The sequence below is a fragment of the Coregonus clupeaformis genome, chromosome 25 (assembly GCF_020615455.1).
Source record: "Coregonus clupeaformis isolate EN_2021a chromosome 25, ASM2061545v1, whole genome shotgun sequence".
NCBI lineage: Eukaryota > Metazoa > Chordata > Actinopteri > Salmoniformes > Salmonidae > Coregonus > Coregonus clupeaformis.
The window spans coordinates 35,293,812-35,312,088 of record NC_059216.1 but is presented as its reverse complement, the minus strand read 5'-3'; the positions used below and the strand labels follow the sequence as shown (position 1 = coordinate 35,312,088).

At 43.4% G+C, this 18,277-nt stretch overlaps 1 protein-coding gene across 1 annotated transcript in view; it reads left to right on the top strand.

Annotated features, from left to right (window-relative positions):
• LOC121538941 (afadin-like) overlaps positions 1–18,277 on the top strand; it is a 55,890-nt gene that overhangs the window by 34,558 nt on the left and 3,055 nt on the right. The window contains exons 12-19 of the mRNA XM_041847099.1: positions 5,457–5,600; positions 5,878–6,076; positions 6,373–6,467; positions 6,561–6,647; positions 6,794–6,859; positions 7,006–7,079; positions 11,590–11,708; positions 11,943–12,140. Coding sequence (XP_041703033.1) covers positions 5,457–5,600; positions 5,878–6,076; positions 6,373–6,467; positions 6,561–6,647; positions 6,794–6,859; positions 7,006–7,079; positions 11,590–11,708; positions 11,943–12,140 — 982 coding nt within the window. The remainder of the gene's footprint in view (positions 1–5,456; positions 5,601–5,877; positions 6,077–6,372; positions 6,468–6,560; positions 6,648–6,793; positions 6,860–7,005; positions 7,080–11,589; positions 11,709–11,942; positions 12,141–18,277) is intronic.

Sequence of the window (18,277 nt, the reverse complement as noted above, 5' to 3'; positions counted from 1 at the left end):
TCCGGACCATGTGATACGCATTGCGTAGGTCTAGCTTGGTGAACACCGTAGCACCCTGTAAGGAGTCGAAGGCAGAACTCATCAAGGGCAGGGGATACTTGTTCTTGACCGTGATGTCATTCAACCCCCGATAATCAATACACGGTCGAAGAGAGCCATCCTTCTTACCCACAAAGAAGAATCCTGCCCCCAGGGGTGATGACGAGGGACGAACGAGACCAGCAGCTAGGGACTCCTTGATGTAGGTCTCCAACGCCTCACGTTCAGGTCGGGAGATACTGTATAACCTTCCCTTGGGGTAGACAGCTCCAGGGAACAGGTTGATGGCACAATCATATGGTCGGTGGGGAGGGAGTGACAGAGCCTTCTGCTTACTGAAAACTTCCCCAAATCGTGATATGTCTCGGGAACCAGGGACAAATCTGGGGGGTTTAGCCTCAATCACCTGACTGGGAACCGAATGGGGGCAGGCAGTCTTGAGACAGTTAGCATGACAATCAAGGCTCCAACTCGTTACCTTGCCCGTCACCCAATCGAACGTGGGATTGTGTTCCTTCAGCCAGGGGTATCCAAGGACCAGAGGAACATGGGAAGACGGCAGAATGAAGAATGAAATCATCTCAGAATGATTCCCCGACAACCGCATCTTAACCGGTTCAGTCCTCATCGTGATACGTGCCAGACTACTGCCGTCCAGAGTGGTAGCTTCAATGGCTTCCGGCAATTGCTCCTTGGAAAGCCCCAGCTGTTCCACCAACTCGGCATCTAGAAAGCTTCCATCGGCACCTGAATCGATAAAAGCGTTAATCGCTAAGCTCTGATTCCTGTTCATAAGGGTAGCCGGGAAACGGGGTCTGACAGAGGTATTGAGAGGTCGAAACTGGCTCGCTAAAAGTCCTCCCAACTTTAGCGAGCCGCGCAGTTTGACGACCCGACTGGAACCTGAGAAGCTGATCGGTTGGACGGAGCCCATTGCTTCTCCCTCCTTCGCTCTCGGACTCGATTATCCACCCGAATAGACAAGGCTACCAAGCTGTCCAGGTCACTAGACTCCGGATATGAGATCAACTCATCCTTGAGCTGCTCCGACAGACCCTGGTAAAAGGCCGCTTGCAGAGACTCCTCATTCCACCCACTCTCCACAGCCAACGTCTTGAACTCGATCACGAAGTCGGCCACGCTGCGAGTTCCTTGGTGGAGCGAAAACAGGCGCCTAGCTGCGTCCCTCCCTCGGACGGAATGGTCGAAGAGCTTCCTCATCTCGGCCGTGAACCCCTGGTATGAAGCCATGCAGGGATCCTGTCGTTCCCAAACGGCTGAAGCCCACTCCAGCGCTCGACCACGCAGCAACTCAATCACAAAGGCTATCCTAGCCTTGTCTGTGGCATAAGAGTAGGGCTGTAGATCGAACACTAATCCACACTGCATAAGGAAGGAACGGCATCTTCCCAGCTCCCCCTCATATTTATCCGGTGTCGGAACCTTGGGCTCACGGAAGGACACAGCTTCAGAAGCGACAGGCGAGATGGGTGAAACCGGTAGTGGATCTTCCACCGGACACTTGCGTTGGTTCTGGACCTCCGTCAGACCGGTAGAAAGGTTCCGAACTGACAACGCGATCTCCTGTAGTACCGTGCTATGATGGCCCAACATCTTCTCCTGCTGGGTAATGGCATGGCGAACAGAGTCCAGGTCCGCTGGGTTCATTACTGGCCGGATCGTTCTGTCACGAGTTGCTAAGCCAGAACCCAGAAGCAGACCAGGACAAGGTAAGTAGAAACGAAGGTGAGTGTTTATTTACAAGTTCAAGAGTGATGCTGAATAATCCAGGGAACAGAGCGGGCGGCGTTGATTAGTTGTTGGGGGTGCAGTGGTTGATCCCATCCTGGGTCGGCAGCCGCCGACCACCAGGCAGAGGTTGGATGAAGGTTCCGGACGGGTGACTGCAGATGGAACAAAACGGGGGTAAGTAAGCAACAAACCAACAAGGTGCAAAAACAACAAAACTAACGCTAGGCTCTAAGACTGATACTCTGGTAAACCTACTGTTCATGGCTAACGATCCGGCAGGAACTGGATGTTAGGCCAGAGCCTAAGAAGGGTGATGATCAGGACCAGGTGTGCAGATTGCTGATGGGATGCAGGTGCGGAAATCAAGAGAGCTCCCCGGAGCATTCCCGAACCCTCGGGAAACTGGAGATCACGAACAGAAAAACTAGTCACCAGACAGGACCCGACTCAGACTGCCGGGATCGTTACAGCAAGCTCTTCAATCGAACGCTGCTTGCTCCCGCCCGCCCGACTAGAATCACTACTCTCGGCGGGTCTGAATTAGATTATGTGGACAACTACAAATACCTAGGTGTCTGGTTAGACCGTAAACTCTCCTTCCAGACTCATATTAAGCATCTCCAATCCAAAGTTAAATCTAGAATTGGCTTCCTATTTCGCAACAAAGCCTCCTTCACTCATGCTGCCAAACATGCCCTCGTAAAACTGACTATCCTACCGATCCTTGACTTCGGCAATGTCATTTACAAAATAGCCTCCAACACTCTACTCAGCAAATTGGATGTAGTCTTTCATAGTGCCATCCGTTTTGTCACCAAAGCCCCATATACTACCCACCATTGTGACCTGTACGCTCTCGTTGGCTGGCCCTCACTACATATTCATCCCAAACCCACTGGCTCCAGGTCATCTATAAATCACTGCTAGGCAAATCCCCGCCTTATCTTAGCTCATTGGTCACCATAACAACACCCACCCATGGTATGCGCTCCAGCAGGTATATCTCACTGGTCATCCCCAAAGCCAACACCTCCTTTGGCCGCCATTCCTTCCAATTCTCTGCTGCCAATGACTGGAATTAACTGCAAAAATCTCTGAAGCTGGAGACTCTTATCTCCTTCACTAACTTTAAGCATCAGTTGTCAGAGAAGCTTACCGATCACTGCACCTGTACACAGCCCATCTGTAATTAGCCCACCCAACTACCTCATCCCCATATTGTTATTTATTTTGCTCATTTGCACCCCAGTATCTCTATTTGCACATCACCTTTTGCACATCTGTCTCTCCAGTGTTAATAATAAATTGTAATTATTTTGCACTATGACCTATTTATTGCTTTACCTCCATAACTTACTACATTTGCACACACTGTATATAGATTTTATATTGTGTTTTTGACTGTATGTTTTGTTTATCCCATATGTAACTCTGTGTTGTTGTTGTTTTTATCGCACTGCTTTGCTTTACAGTGAGGGAAAAAAGTATTTGATCCCCTGCTGATTTTGTATGTTTGCCCACTGACAAAGAAATGATCAGCCTATCATTTTAATGGTAGGTTTATTTGAACAGTGAGAGACAGAATAACAACAAAAGAATCCAGAAAAACGAATGTCAAAAATGTTATCAATTGATTTGCATTTTAATGAGGGAAATAAGTATTTGACCCCCTCTTAATCAGAAAGATTTCTGGCTCCCAGGTGTCTTTTATACAGGTAACGAGCTGAGATTAGGAGCACACTCTTAAAGGGAGTGATCCTAATCTCAGCTTGTTACCTGTATAAAAGACACCAGTCCACACAAGCAATCAATCAATCAGATTCTAAACTCTCCACCATGGCCAAGACCAAAGAGCTCTCCAAGGATGTCAAGGACAAGATTGTAGACCTACACAAGGCTGGAATGGGCTACAAGACCATCGCCAAGCAGCTTGGTGAGAAGGTGACAACAGTTGGTGCGATTATTCGCAAATGGAAGAAACACAAAAGAACTGTCAATCTCCCTCGGCCTGGGGCTCCATGCAAGATCTCACCTCGTGGAGTTGCAATGATCATGAGAACGGTGAGGAATCAGCCCACAACTACACGGGAGGATCTTGTCAATGATCTCAAGGCAGCTGGGACCATAGTCACCAAGAAAACAATTGGTAACACACTACGCCGTGAAGGACTGAAATCCTGCAGCGCCCGCAAGGTCCCCCTGCTCAAGAAAGCACATATACAGGAGGCCCGTCTGAAGTTTGCCAATGAACATCTGAATGATTCAGAGGTGAACTGGGTGAAAGTGTTGTGTTCAGATGAGACCAAAATTGAGCTCTTTGGCATCAACTCAACTCGCCGTGTTTGGAGGAGGAGGAATGCTGCCTATGACCCCAAGAACACCATCCCCACCATCGAACATGGAGGTGGAAACGTTATGCTTTGGGGGTGTTTTTCTGCTAAGGGGACAGGATAACTTCACCACATCAAAGGGATGATGGACGGGGCAATGTACCGTCAAATCTTGGGTGAGAACCTCCTTCCCTCAGCCAGGGCATTGAAAATGGGTCGTGGATGGGTATTCCAGCATGACAATGACCCAAAACACACGGCCAAGGCAACAAAGGAGTGGCTCAAGAAGAAGCACATTAAGGTCCTGGAGTGGCCTAGCCAGTCTCCAGCCCTTAATCCCATAGAAAATCTGTGGAGGGAGCTGAATGTTCGAGTTGCCAAACGTCAGCCTCGAAACCTTAATGGTTTGGAGAAGATCTGCAAAGAGGAGTGGGACAAAATCCCTCCTGAGATGTGTGCAAACCTGGTGGCCAACTACAAGAAACGTCTGACCTCGGTGATTGCCAACAATGGTTTTGCCATCAAGTACTAAGTAATGTTTTGCAGAGGGGTCAAATACTTATTTCCCTCATTAAAATGCAAATCAATTTATAACATTTTTGACATGCGTTTTTCTGGATTTTTTTGTTGTTATTCTGTCTCTCACTGTTCAAATAAACCTACCATTAAAATTATAGACTGATCATTTCTTTGTCAGTGGGCAAACGTACAAAATCAGCAGGGGATCAAATACTTTTTTCCCTCACTGTAGCTATGGAAAATTGCAAGTGTTGCTACAGCTCAACAACATTGCTGCCCTGAATTTAGCTGGTGCTATCGATAAAGCACAGTGGGAGAAGAAAGACATTTCTGGAGGACAATGTCAAGCTAACTCACATGCGTTTACATGTGAATTCTTAAAGAGATGGGTGGGGCTAAGGCTTAAGAGGGTGTGAACAATGTTGAATGGGCGTAAACGAAGAAGAGCTCTCTAGCAAATGTGAAAATCTCCTTATAATCTTTCAAGGGTATTTTCTCCTACTTGTGGTTTTACAAGTTTATAATTTTTCAAAGCAGCATAATTTTCCCATGTTTCCTCTGTCAACTACAGTGTATGATATACCGTAAAGCCAAAATTTGACTTAAACTTAGATAGAGATGTGCCGTCACAAATTAAACAGCTGAAGCAAGCACACACATTTTCTTCAGGAAATGTACCTTTTCTAGTTGAGATTTAGAATCTCATTTTCAAGACTTGTGTTTACCCCACCACTTAACCCATGCCATTTATAGAAATGTGTATCTTATCAGGTTCAAGGTAGTAAAGATGTGATTTGATTGATGGCTATTTTCTAGGTAACAATGCTGTTGACCATGAACAAGTGCTCCATTCAAGATTCTGAGAACATCCAGAATACCTGCTTCAAGTTAAACTCCTTGCAGCTTCGAACGCTGATGACCAGCTACCTCTACGATACCAACGAGCCCCGCATTCCCCCTGTGAGTCCTAGCCAAGTCCTTCAATTAGTAATGAATTGTTTGTAAACATTTATAAACATTTATGGGCATTTATAAACATTATAAGCATTGTAAATCATACTGTGGGTATATGTATTTGTATGTGTATTTTATATGTATATTTCTCAAATAAAACCAATCAACATCAAATAAATGATAAAGCATTTATAATGGCTTATTCATGAAAGTTATTGTAAAGTGTAACCAAAAACACAGGTTTTTCAAATATCCTTCATGTCTTTTTCCTCTGCCCTTTCAGGGTGTGATTGACAGGGTGGTGGCGGCTGCAGAGGCCAGTGCTGATGAGGTGTTGCGTAATGAAGGGCAGGACCTCCAGCTGGAGGAGGGGCTAGACCTCCACCTGCCCTTCCTGCTCCCTGAGGAAGGCTACTCTTGTGACACGGTCAGGGGCATCCCACAGGGCTTCAGAGAGTTCCTGGAACCTATCTGCCGCAAAGGTACTGTAGTAAACTGCTTTTTAAAAACGTTTTAATGTGATTACGCTTGCATTCAACTTTTTTTTTTTTGTCATTAAGGTTTGCTGGACTTTGACTAATTAGTTTCAGTATAAAACAGACTAAACTGGTATAAAACATTTGCCTTGTTGAGGCATTATCCAGGATGATAAAAGGCTATATTGTAGGTAAAATGCATGATACACGTGACACAAAACAATGCACTCACTGCACAGCATGCATTGTGTGTTGTGTCTGTGTATAGTTATCTAAATAGGCTGTGCTCTCTCTTCCTATAGGTCTCTGCACTCTGATCTCTCACCCCCACTCTGGTGGCGCCTGGACCATCTTCTTCAACAGAGCAAACAATTTCTCTGCACAGGACGCAAACCTGGTACACTTTTTTAAAAACATATCCATATTTTTAACATATCCATCTGTAATACCTCTTTCTTATTGTGATCTCTTCTCTGTTTCTTTCATTTAGCCACTGCATAGAGAACCTGATGTTGTGACTATTAAACTGAAGAAACCCTTGAACAGTGGAATGGGGGTCAGCATCGTGGCGGCCAAAGTACAAATTCATCCATCCATCTATCCATCCATCCATCCATCCATTTATTCATTCATTTTCCATCCATCCATCCATCCATCCATTAATTCATTCATTAATTCATCCAACAATCAGTGACAATAATCCATCTTTTGCCCCATCTACAGGGAGCAGGACAAGACAACCTTGGGATTTACATCAAGTCTATAGTCAAGGGAGGACCAGCAGAAATGGTTAGAAAACTATAGTACAATTCAAATAATGCCTGTTGACTGGATGCAGTATGTAATAACATTTCGATACATTTGAATGAACATCATGGATATCTCATAAAAAATCTTATGTTCCACATGTGTTTCCATGCTGTTGTGTTGGACAGGATTGCAGGTTAACTGCTGGGGACCAGTTGCTGTGTGTGGATGGACACAGTCTCGTGGGACTCTCACAGGAAAGGTAGATAACATTCTAACTTGCTACATTCAGATCAGAGTTGAGCAGTTGGAAATCCCGCTCATCGCGCTCCATGTCATTTCCAACCACTCCGCTAAAAACTGCTCGTAGCTCACAGGAAAGAAAACTGCTGCTCCAAATTCGCTCCGTTCATTAAAATCACAATTTAACCAACACCCATCTATTTTTGTGACAACCTGGACCTACCATTTGGTTTTGAAGTATTGAAGTATTGAGCCTAAGAAGGAACGAAAATGAATTATTTAGGCTATATTATTTCAATTATTTCAAGGCTATAGCCTACAAAGAAATACATTGTGAAGCATTTGCGAGTGTGACAATAGGCTGGTAGCGACATAAAGCGCTCAGCATTTAAACAACATTTAGTTGTATTAAATCATTATAGTCTATAAATTTCGCATATAGGCTGTTACTTAGAATTAAAAGAAAAATGACTTTTTAGTGCCTTTGAATTTGTGAGATTGTGATTTGAAGGAGTCAGGCGCAGGAGGGTAAATCACAGAATACAGAGTTTATTCCGTAGTGCACAGTTACACTGGATAGCGTCAACAGTCCAGTGCGCAAAACAGGCGCACTGGAACAAATACAGGCACACAGGGAAAATATACCCCGGCAATACAAAGTACAGGTAGCTCCACCGAGCTACACTCATCTCACATGAAACAATCACCCATAAGGACAAGGGGGCAGAGGGAACACTTATACATGTACTAATGAGGGGAATATGAACCAGGTGTGTGTAATTGACAAGAGAAGACAAATGGAATGATGAGATATGGAGTGGCAGTGGCTAGAAGGCCGGTGACGACGAACGCCGAAGCCTGCCCGAACAAGGAGGGGAGGCAGCTTCGGAGGAAGTCGTGACAGAATTCATTTTTAGAAACATTAGTTTGGCCAATCTGTGGCTTCAGGCTCATGCGATGATGCCTGGACAGCAGGCCAGCAGAGGAGAATATCCTCTCCACACTTGCAGAGCCACTGGGGATGAGACAACAACTGCAATTGGACAATAGAACAAATAGGGCTGAGCTTGCTTCATGCAGGGTGCATAATCTATAAATAAAACGTTTTTCACACAGTATACACTACCGGTCAAAAGTTTTAGAACACCTACTCATTCAAGGGTTTTTCTTTATTTTTACTATTTTCTACATTGTAGAATAATAGTGAAGACATCAAAACTATGAAATAACACATATGGAATCATGTAGTAACCAAAAAAGTGTAAAACAAATCAAAATATATATATTTTTAAAGCCACCCTTTGCCTTGATGACAGCTTTGCACACTCTTGGCATTCTCGCAACCAGCTTCATGAAGTAGTCACCTGCAATGCATTTCAATGAACAGGTGTGCCTTCTTAAAAATTCATTTGTGGAATTTCTTTCCTTCTTAATGCGTTCGAGCCAATCAGTTATGTTGTGACAAGGGGGGTATACAGAAGATAGCCCTATTTGGTAAAAGTCCATATTATGGCAAGAAAAGCTCAAATAAGCAAAGTGAAACGACAGACTCTCTTCATCCTCCTCCTTCTAGATTAGGGAGGCTAAAGCCTCACTGCTCTCTCTCTCTCTCTCTCTCTCTCTCTCTCTCTCTCTCTCTCTCTCTCTCTCTCTCTCTCTCTCTCTCTCTCTCTCTCTCTCTCTCTCTATCTCTCTCTCTCTATCTCTCTCTCTCTCTTTCTGTCACTAGGTCATGCAGTATCATTGGTTGGCATTGGGAAATGACACAAAATTAACACATTCAAATTGCTAGAGCTTTTTGTTTTACATTGTCTTTCACTTTGAAGACACTATCTACGAGTGGCGATGGCCCGTAGTAAAGTAGACAGTTGACATGGGCCATAATCTAGTAAGTGATGCCATCGCAACATGGCTCCTCATGTTTAACTCTCTCTCTGGCACTCAAATTGATGTTGCCTCATACCACTTTCGAACATTGTGCTCATATATAGTAATCTCATCTTCTTTCACAAAAGAATGCAGTTCTCCAAGCTTGCTGAAACTATCCAGAAAGGTAGGTTTTCATTTTGAGCTCTGACCCCTACAGAAAGATACTGTTGTTAGAGTGCTGACTGTGATAAAAAGAGTATCCTATAGATTCTTAATTCCCATCCTCATTCAGAATAAATGTGTAACTGGTAACAATATAAAGATATTGAAGCACATTTGATTACTATGCTAGTAGTTATTGCATAAGAAAATGTTATGTGTGGGGTTCCCATAGTTTAATCCAGTAAAATAACGTTATATAGTGCCTCTTTCAGCCCTTATGCTGCCTGTCACCCAGTCATTTATGATGCAGTTATATCACTTTATTAAGGCTACTAAATGTCTATAGGCCTATCATGCAAATATTTCATGAAAACAAACACTTCTTACTCATTACGTTTGTACAAATACAAAGCTTTCAATCAATCATTCACTGGTGTGTCCATCACTATAATTTCCATTCTGACATTACATGTATCCATAACAGAGTCGTTCTATACCATCAAAGTACAGTTCTAGGCATAGCTGTGGGAAGTAGGGGTGCTGAGGGTGCAGCACCCCCTGAAAAATCAGATGAAAAAAAATATATATAAAGAAATGTGTTAAAAATAATAATAATCACAAAAGTAGTGCACTGGGCCTTTACTAGTCCTGTATTAGCGGATCGATATAGCAGTCTGTAGCGCAGGAATTATTTTGTCCTCAATCCACCAAAGCCTTTAGCGGGGACACACCTGAAGACTGAAGACTAGAACTACCTAACTAGCTGGTAAATGAGGCTTTTCCCCAAAGCATGTTGGCAAGACCGCTAATACATCCTCCCCTCGCACAAAGGCTCAAAATGCTTGAATTTGCTCCTTTTTAAATTCAATTTCTAAGTTGGTCATTACCATTTGGCAGTGTCGTCTCTCTATCTTCTTTTCAGAAAGCTCCATCACTGGGTTTTTCTCCCCACAGTTTTAGTTAGCTAGGCTAGCTAGCCAGCTAGCCTAACTTTAGCTTGGCTTGTTTACCTCTCTAGTGGGGGCATAGCAAATTGACGAGGAAGCGTGGAGGGCGTTGCTCATACAAATAGCGTGCATATGAGAACCAATCAAAAAGTCGCTCAAAGTCACTAAAATGTTTAGCTAACCTCCCCTTTTACAAGCCCGAGATACTAGACCAGTGAGTCACAGCTCGCTGTGTAGTCATGTGGGTCGCGTGTCAGCCAGGCTAACTTTCAGGTCCTTTGTTAGTGTGACAGATAGAAAAACAGCTTCTATCTCAAGGCCATCAGACTGTTAAATAGCTATCACTAGCACATTAGAGGCTGCTGCTGCCTATTGAAATCACTGGCCACTTTAAGAAATGGAACACTAGTCACTTTAATAATGTTTACATATCTTGCACTACTCATCTCATATAGGGCGGCAGGTAGCTTAGTGGGTAAGAGCGTTGTGCCAGTAACCGAAAGGTCGCTGGTTCTAATCCCCGAGCCGACTAGGTGAAAAATCTGTCGATGTGCCCTTGAGCAAGGCACTTAACCCTAATTGCTCCTGTAAGTCGCTCTGGATAAGAGCGTCTGCTAAATGACTAAAATAAAAAAATAAATAAAAAAAATACTGTATTCTATTCTATAATATTCTACTGTATCTTAGTCCATGCCGCTCTGTCATTGCTTCTCCATATATGTATATATTCTTAAATTCCATTCCTTACTAGATTTGTGTGTATTGGGTATATGTTGTGAAATTGTTAGATATTACTTGTTAGATATTACTGCACTGTCGGAGCTAGAAGCACAAGCATTTCACTACACCTGCAATAACATCTGCTAAACACGTGTATGTGACAAATAACATTTGATTTGATTTGATTTATTGAAAAGCTGACTAACACCTTTTTCACACTATTGCGTCGATCCAAGCCAGCCAAACTGTGCTGGCTCTGATATTTTTGTTTCACATGGTATTTCTCAGCACAGTCCCAGCAACTATGGTAGGTATAACCAGGCCAGCTCAGGACAGCTTGATTTGGCTTGGCTCATTTTGGCTAGTATTTTGCAACCCTAGATGCAGGTGACATTATGCTGGCTTGCAACGTGATGTGTAATTTATATTGGAATCCAGAATTATGATATCCAACAGTTGGAATTTTCATTCACCCGCAACCTGCATTCAGAATGACTGTCAGGGTTAGGAACATTGTGAGGAGACTGCTTAAACCAGTTAAACTGGAAAAAACATTTCAGTAACGGGTGCAAAAAATCTGACTGATGGATTAGTTTAGAAAAATTTACGTTATTTTCAGGTCCTTTGTTAGTGTGACATTTTTCTTTATGAAGGTCCGACAGATAACTATTCTGTCATGAAACCTGATGTGATTGATTTGTTTTGGAAACAATCTGCAATAGTTAAAGCTGTTCAATGGTCATTTCAATTACACTGAAAAACAAATAAAGGATTATGCCTTGAAAACATGATGAATTGACAGTGATTGATGTGGTCTTATCTTGATTGTAGGGCAGCAGGCATAATGATGCGCACTGGGCCAGTTGTGACTCTACAGGTTGCTAAGCAGGAGGCAACGTACCATGGTCTGGCTGCCCTGCTAGATGAACCACATTCAGTAGCAACTACAGGTATGAGCAGAACAAAGGCAATATTCTCTCTGTATTGTCATCATTTCCCCCTGAACAGTCCCTCAACAGAGGTCTAATGATCGAAGACCAAAACCAAATTCAGATAATTTCATTTCATGGCTTCCTGTTAGTAGTTATTTTCCACAATGAATGGTAGGAATAGTCTTTCTCAATTAATAGTATATCTACACCTAGATTATCTAGATCTAACCAACCTTTTTATGATTCCCCCAGATTTGGATGGTAGTGGCCCCACCAGCAGCAGCCATGCTAAGCCGAACGGCAAGGCCCTGATCCTGTATGATGGCATGGAGCAGAGCTCTGGGCCCTCAGGACTATGGGGTAATAACCACCATGGAGGGAACAGGAGACAGAGAGAACAGACCCTGCTGAAGAACAGACAGCTATACCGCTCCAACCCCAACATGATCAGTGAGTCTAACAATAGTGTTCTTATTAGGCCTATCATGCAAACATTTGAAATAAATATGGCGCCGACGAAGATGGCGGCCTCGCGACTAGCTCTTAGGAAACTTTCAGTGTATTCGTCTAAAATAATTTAGACGAATACACTGAAACGGTGACTGAGTTTATCAGGAAGTGTATAGGTGATGTTGTGCCCACTGTGACTATTAAAACCTACCCTAACCAGAAACCGTGGATAGATGGCAGCATTCGTGCAAAACTGAAAGCGCGAACCACAGCATTTAACCATGGCAAGGTGACTGGGAATATGGCAGAATACAAACAGTGTAGCTACTCACTCCGCAAGGCAATTAAACTGGCAAAACATCAGTATAGAGACAAAGTGGAGTCGCAATTCAACGGCTCAGACACCAGACGTATGTGGCAGGGTCTACAGACAATCACGGACTACAAAAGGAAAATCAGCCACGTCGCCGACACTGACGTCTCGCTTCCAGACAAGCTAAACACCTTCACTCGCTTTGAGGATAACACAGTGCCACTGACGAAGCCCACTACCAAGGACTGTAGCCTCTCCTTCTCCGTGGCCGACGTGAGTAAGACATTTAAGCATGTTAACCCCAGCAAGGCTGCCGGCCCAGACGGCATCCCTAGCCGCGTCCTCAGAGCATGCGCAGACCAGCTGGTTGGTGTGTTTACGGACATATTCAATCTCTCCCTTTCCCAGTCTGCTGTTTCCACATGCTTCAAGATGGCCACCAATTGTTCCTGTATTCAAGAAAGCAAAGGTAACTGAACTAAATGACTATCGCCCCGAAGCACTCACCTCTGTCATCATGAAGTGCTTTGAGAGACTAGTCAAGGATCATATCACCTCTACCTTACCTGTCACCCTAGACCCACTTCAATTTGCTTACTGCCCCAATAGATCCACAGACGATGCAATCGCCATCACACTGCACACTGCCCTATCCTATCTGGACAAGAGGAATACCTATGTAAGAATGCTGTTCATTGACTATAGCTCAGCATTCAACACCATAGTACCCTCCAAGCTCATCATTAAGCTCGAGACCCTGGGTCTGAACCCCGCCCTGTGCAACTGGGAAAATAACCTCTCACTCAACGTCAACAAAACAAAGGAGATGATCGTGGACTTCAGGAAACAGCAGAGGGTGCACCCTCCTATCCACATTGACGGGACCGCAGGTGGAAAGCTTCAAGTTCCTTGGTGTACACATCACTGACCAACTGAAATGGTCCACTCACGCAGACAGTGTGGTGAAGAAGGCGCAACAGAGCCTCTTCAACCTCAGGAGGCTGAAGAAATTTGGCTTGGCACCTAAAACCCTCACAAACTTTTACAGATGCACAATTGAGAGCATCCTGTTGGGCTGTATCACAGCCTGGTACGGCAACTGCACCGCCCGCAACCGCAGGGCTCTCCAGAGGGTGGTGCAGTCTGCCGAACACATTCCCGGGCGCAAACTACCCGCCATCCAAGACACCTACAGCACCCGATGTCACAGGAAGGCCAAAAAGATCATCAAGGACATCAACCACCCGAGCCACTGCCTGTTCACCCCGCTATCATCCAGAAGGCGAGGTCAGTACAGGTGCATCAAAGCTGGGACCGAGAGAATGAAAAACAGCTTCTATCTCAAGGCCATCAGACTGTTAAATAGCCATCACTAGCACATTAGAGGCTGCTGCTGCCTATTGAAATCACTGGCCACTTTAAGAAATGGAACACTAGTCACTTTAATAATGTTTACATATCTTGCACTACTCATCTCATATGTATATACTGTATTCTATTCTATAATATTCTTAGTCCATGCCGCTTTGTCATTGCTTGTCCATATATGTATATATTCTTAAATTCTATTCCTTACTTAGTTTTGTGTGTATTGGGTAAATGTTGTGAAACTGTTAGATATTACTTGTTAGATATTACTGCACTGTCGGAGCTAGAAGCACAAGCATTTCGCTACACCCGCAATAACCTTGCTAAACACGTGTATGTGACAAATACAATTTGATTTGATTTGATTTATTGAAAAGCTGACTAACACCCTTTTCACACTATTGCGTCGGTTTCACATGGTATTTCTCAGCACAGTCCCAGCAACTATGGTAGGTATAACCAGGCCAGTTCAGTACAGCTTGATTTGGCTTGGCTCAGTTTGGCTAGTATTTTGCAACCCTAGATGCAAATGACATTATGCTGGCTTGCAACATGATGTGTAATTTATATTGGAATCCAGAATTAGGATATCCAACAGTTGGAATTTTCATTCACCCGCAACCTGCATTCAGAATGACTGTCAGGGTTAGGAACATTGTGAGGAGACTACTTAAACCAGTTAAACTGTAGAAAAAAAACATTTCAGTAACGGGTGCAAATCTGAAAAATGTACGTTATTTATCTTTGTGTTGCATAAGCAAAAACACAGATAACATTTTTTTTCTAAAAAAACAACCTGCAGTAGAGCGTGCTGGGAAATATGATACAAATGATTTCTAAGGGTATAATAATAATACTGTAGTCTTTTTACGGTACCAAATACTTTTTTTTTACCATTGTTTTATAATAACTTACAGGTACAGTGCCTTGCAAAAGTATTCATCCCCCTTGCCATTTTTCCTATTTTGTTGCATTACAACCTGTAATCTAAATGGATATTTATTTAGATTGCATGTAATGGACATTCACAAAATAGTCCAAATTGGTGAAGTGAAATGAAAAAACTAACTTGTTTTTAAAACATTATACAAAATAAATAACGGAAAAGTGTTCAAATCAAATCAAATCGGCCACATGCGCCGAATACAACAGGTGCAGACATTACAGTGAAATGCTTACTTACAGCCCTTAACCAACAGTGCATTTATTTTTAACAAAAAAGTATAAATGAAACAACAACAAAAAAGTGTTGAGAAAAAAAGAGCAGAAGTAAAATAAAATAACAGTAGGGAGGCTATATATACAGGGGGGTACCGGTGCAGAGTCAATGTGCGGGGGCACCGGCTAGTTGAGGTAGTTGAAGTAATATGTACAGTGGGGGAAAAAAGTATTTAGTCAGCCACCAATTGTGCAAGTTCTCCCACTTAAAAAGATGAGAGAGGCCTGTAATTTTCATCATAGGTACACGTCAACTATGACAGACAAAATGAGGAAAAAAAATCCAGAAAGTCACATTGTAGGATTTTTAATGAATTTATTTGCAAATTATGGTGGAAAATAAGTATTTGGTCAATACCAAAAGTTTCTCAATACTTTGTTATATACCCTTTGTTGGCAATGACACAGGTCAAACGTTTTCTGTAAGTCTTCACAAGGTTTTCACACACTGTTGCTGGTATTTTGGCCCATTCCTCCATGCAGATCTCCTCTAGAGCAGTGAAGTTTTGGGGCTGTTGCTGGGCAACACGGACTTTCAACTCCCTCCAAAGATTTTCTATGGGGTTGAGATCTGGAGACTGGCTAGGCCACTCCAGGACCTTGAAATGCTTCTTACGAAGCCACTCCTTCGTTGCCCGTGCGGTGTGTTTGGGATCATTGTCATGCTGAAAGACCCAGCCACGTTTCATCTTCAATGCCCTTGCTGATGGAAGGAGGTTTTCACTCAAAATCTCACGATACATGGCCCCATTCATTCTTTCCTTTACACGGATCAGTCGTCCTGGTCCCTTTGCAGATAAACAGCCCCATAGCATGATGTTTCCACCCCCATGCTTCACAGTAGGTATGGTGTTCTTTGGATGCAACTCAGCATTCTTTGTCCTCCAAACACGACGAGTTGAGTTTTTACCAAAAAGTTATATTTTGGTTTCATCTGACCATATGACATTCTCCCAATCCTCTTCTGGATCATCCAAATGCACTCTAGCAAACTTCAGACGGGCCTGGACATGTACTGGCTTAAGCAGGGGGACACGTCTGGCACTGCAGGATTTGAGTCCCTGGCGGCGTAGTGTGTTACTGATGGTAGGCTTTGTTACTTTGGTCCCAGCTCTCTGCAGGTCATTCACTAGGTCCCCCCGTGTGGTTCTGGGATTTTTGCTCACCGTTCTTGTGATCATTTTGACCCACGGGGTGAGATCTTGCGTGGAGCCCCAGATCGAGGGAGATTATCAGTGGTCTTGTATGTCTTCCATTTCCTAATAATTGCTCCCACAGTTGATTTATTCAAACCAAGCTGCTTACCTATTGCAGATTCAGTCTTCCCAGCCTGCTGCAGGTCTACAATTTTGTTTCTGGTGTCCTTTGACAGCTCTTTGGTCTTGGCCATAGTGGAGTTTGGAGTGTGACTGTTTGAGGTTGTGGACAGGTGTCTTTTATACTGATAACAAGTTCAAACAGGTGCCATTAATACAGGTAACGAGTGGATGACAGAGGAGCCTCTTAAAGAAGATGTTACAGGTCTGTGAGAGCCAGAAATCTTGCTTGTTTGTAGGTGACCAAATACTTATTTTCCACCATAATTTGCAAATAAATTCATTAAAAATCCTACAATGTGATTTTTTGGAGAAAAAAATCTCAATTTGTCTGTCATAGTTGATGTGTACCTATGATGAAAATTACAGGTCTCTCTCATCTTTTTAAGTGGGAGAACTTGCACAATTGGTGGCTGACTAAATACTTTTTTCCCCCACTGTACATGTGGGTAGAGTTAAAGTGACTATGCATAAATAATGTATACATATGTATGCGTGCATATGTATTCACCCCCTTTGCTATGAAGCCCCTAAATAAGATCTGGTGCAACCAATTACCTTCAGAAGTCACATAATTAGTTAAATAAAGTCCACCTGTGTGCAGTCTAAGTGTCACATGATCTGTCACATGATCTCAGTATATATACACCTGTTCTGAAAGGCCCCAGAGTCTGCAACACCACTAAGCAAGGGGCACCACCAAGCAAGCGGCACCATGAAGACCAAGGAGCTCTCCAAACAGGTCAGGGACAAAGTTGTGGAGAAGTACAGATCAGGGTTGGGTTTTTTAAAAATATCAGAAACTTTGAACATCCCACGGAGCACCATTAAATCCATTATTAAAAAATGGAAAGAATAGGGCACCACAACAAACCTGCCAAGAGTGTGCCACCCACCAAAACTTAGACCAGGCAAGGAGTGTATTAATCAGAGACACAACAAAGAGACCAAAGATAACCCTGAAGGAGCTGCAAAGTTCCACAGCCGAGATTGGAGTATCTGTCCATAGGACCACTTTAAGCCGTACACTCTACAGAGCTGGGCTTTACGGACGAGTGGCCAGAAAAAAAGCCATTTCATAAAGAAGAAAATAAGCAAACGCGTTTGGTGTTTGCCAAAAGGCATGTGGGAGACTCCCCAAACATATGGAAGAAGGTACTCTGGTCAGATGAGACTAAAATTGAGCTTTTTGGCCATCAAGGAAAACGCTGTGTCTGGCGCAAACCCAACACCTCTCATCACCCCGAGAACACCATCCCCACAGTGAAGCATGGTGGTGGCAGCATCATCAGCATCATGCTGTGGGGATGTTTTTCATCAGCAGGGACTGGGAAACTGGTCATAATTGAAGGAATGATGGATGGTGCTAAATACAGGGACATTCTTGAGGGAAACCTGTTTCAGTCTTCCAGAGATTTGAGACTGGGACAGAGGTTCACCTTCCAGCAGGACAATGACCCTAAGCATACTGCTAAAGCAACACTCGAGTGGTTTAAGGGGAAACATAACATTTAAATGTCTTGGAATGGCCTTGTCAAAGCCCAGACCTCAATCCAATTGAGAATCTGTGGTATGACTTAAAGGTTGCTGTACACCAGCGGAACCCATCCAACTTGAAGGAGCTGGAGCAGTTTTGTCTTGAAGAATGGGCAAAAATCCCAGTGGCTAGATGTGCCAAGCTTATAGAGACATCCCTCAAGAGACTTGCAGCTGTAATTGCTGCAAAAGGTGGCTTTACAAAGTATTGAATTTGGATCTTCAAATTATTTTGCATCTTCAAAGTGGTAGGCATGTTGTGTAAATCAAATGATACAAACCCCCAAAAAATCAATTTGAATTCCAGGTTGTAAGGCAACAAAATAGGAAAAATGCCAAGGGGGGTGAATACTTTCGCAAGCCACTGTATGTCAAAGATAATAAAA